Source organism: Arachis ipaensis, chromosome B08 (assembly GCF_000816755.2).
Source record: "Arachis ipaensis cultivar K30076 chromosome B08, Araip1.1, whole genome shotgun sequence".
Taxonomy (NCBI): domain Eukaryota; kingdom Viridiplantae; phylum Streptophyta; class Magnoliopsida; order Fabales; family Fabaceae; genus Arachis; species Arachis ipaensis.
In genome coordinates this window covers 123,938,166-123,940,238 of record NC_029792.2, presented here as the reverse complement: position 1 = coordinate 123,940,238, position 2,073 = coordinate 123,938,166, and the positions used below count along the sequence as shown (strand labels likewise).

Here is a 2,073-nt window from a genome sequence, read left to right as displayed (position 1 = left end):
CTTAACAAAGAGATGGAATCCGTTGGAAAGCATGAAGCCATTTAGCTTTCATTTAACCTTGGTTTCGGACCAAGCTTGGAAACTTTCATCAAAGTAATGTTGGGCTTGGTAGCATTAGGATTTAATCTGGCCCAAATGGTTAACATTTGCTTTCTTGATGAATTTAGTTTCGGATCAAGTATAGGAAGCATTCATCAAAATTAAATATGGGCTTGGCTATAATAACATTGAGCTTGGCCCATCAATAAAAATTCAGCCACTAAATATAACACATGCAGCAAGGCTGATTTTTTAATTTGGGCTAGCAACATTTTTATTTTCCGGCCCAACATAAAACCTGCACAACAAAATTATTAATTAAGCAAATATGAGTTAAGATCAAATCAATAATTTTGTAATTAAATATTTTAATAATGTTTGTTCATCATCAAAATTAAATAGGAGTTTTCCAAACTCATCATTAATAACAAAGTTGGTAGTGCTAGAAGGGCTTTACCAAGAGAAGGGTGCACATAGGTTTTAAGAGATAATAGGCTTGGGTTTGGGTTTCATGAAGCGGAGCAGCATATCGGATGAATTGCTTTGAAGACCACGTGGGAAAACCAAGCTTTCATGGTAGATATGAAAACTGTCCGAATAATGTGAAGAATCAAAAGAATGATGGTTGTTATCACTGGGGCTGTCAATCACAGGAAAATCAACGCTGCCATCATTTAAGTTATATAAAACCATTTGGAAATGTGAAGAAAGGGCCAAAAGTACATCACTTTCCGAGATGTAGAGAGGTCGTAAACGATTTCCCCTCAAAGGGAGTTGCGGGTAGAAGGGAATAATTGCCAATGTAGTCCAAGATTGAGGATCTCCGTATTCCTTCATCTGCCACATAATCCAGTGTCGTTTTATCTCATCCTCATAACAAACAGAAAGGCAGTCTCTCAAGACACATAAGTGGGTGCAGTAACCTGACAGTCTAACAGGCAGGGTAAAACCACCATAAGTCTCTTTACCCAAGTCAAAATAAACAACCACATCTTTAGTAATCCAATCTTTTTTTGGTGACATAATACTCCAATTAATAGTGCATGCTTTCTTACTACAAAAAAAAACCCCGGTAGTATTATGAAAAGTACAATGGTCGTCAGTTGGGACACCAACACCAAGTAGGGCCAATGGGATATCATCAATTCTTCTCCATGACGAAGTTGGGCCAAATGTATAAATTCTGGTACTAGACTCCATACCAGATGGCCCGTTCTTCTTAAAAATTCCATAAAGCTTGTAGGTGTCACTGAGATGATCGTAACCAAAGCCAGAAATGCGGGCTATACCGCTGATTTCCGGCGATTTGAATGTGAATCCGGTACAGGGGTTCCACAACATGGCATGACTCTTCTGACTGCGGTCGTAATTAAACATGCATAACAATCCATGGAAAGAACCAACAATTGTGTAGTCGCATGGTCCCCTGAAGCAATCGAGTCTGGTAGGTTTAGAAGGATTCTCCATCATTGACTGTACGGAGAGAACTCTGATAGTGACGGATGGTAATATTATACGGTGATAAGCAATTTGTGGCGGAGTCAAACTTGGATCGCGGAAGTATGAACGGCGAAGGTGGTTGAAGGTGAAGTCGGGGGCGGAGATTAGGTTTCTCCATGAAGTGCACACGCTCCTTAAGGAAGCAAGCGTCCTTGCCGGAAGCCTCAGCAAGATTTCCCTGATCAGCTCTTCTGGAAGATCATCCTTGTATTCATAGCGTTTCACTCTCATCATTGAACAATTAGGATTTCTGTTTTTCCATTCTCAATATTGGACATATGGTTTCTGTTTCTTCGAGAACCTAATTCAATTCGGCGTGCACACACACACATATATTATGCAAGTACTCTAAATAAACGTGTAAAAAACAGTTTTTTATAATGATTTTAATTTAAAAAGTGTAATTTATTTATTTTGTTAATTTTTAAATAAAAGTAATATTTTGAGTAATTATCAAAATCAGTCTCTAAGGATTTTAGAATCGGACAAATCAGTCTCCAATTCATTATTCGGCAGAGTAATTACCCAGATCAG

At 38.3% G+C, this 2,073-nt stretch overlaps 1 protein-coding gene across 1 annotated transcript; it reads right to left on the bottom strand.

Annotated features, from left to right (window-relative positions):
• On the bottom strand, positions 1,068-1,872 carry LOC107611659 (F-box/kelch-repeat protein At3g23880-like). The gene is made up of 2 exons (XM_021110017.1): positions 1,240-1,872; positions 1,068-1,195 (listed from the first exon to the last, which is right to left on the bottom strand). The coding sequence occupies exons 1-2, from the start codon at positions 1,771-1,773 to the stop codon at positions 1,181-1,183; spliced, it is 549 nt and encodes a 182-aa protein (XP_020965676.1). The 5' UTR covers positions 1,774-1,872; the 3' UTR covers positions 1,068-1,180.

Excerpts from the sequence above, each read along its gene's own strand:
- LOC107611659 (XM_021110017.1), bottom strand. The coding sequence starts at position 1,773 with ATGATGAGAGTGAAACGCTATGAATACAAGGATGATCTTCCAGAAGAG.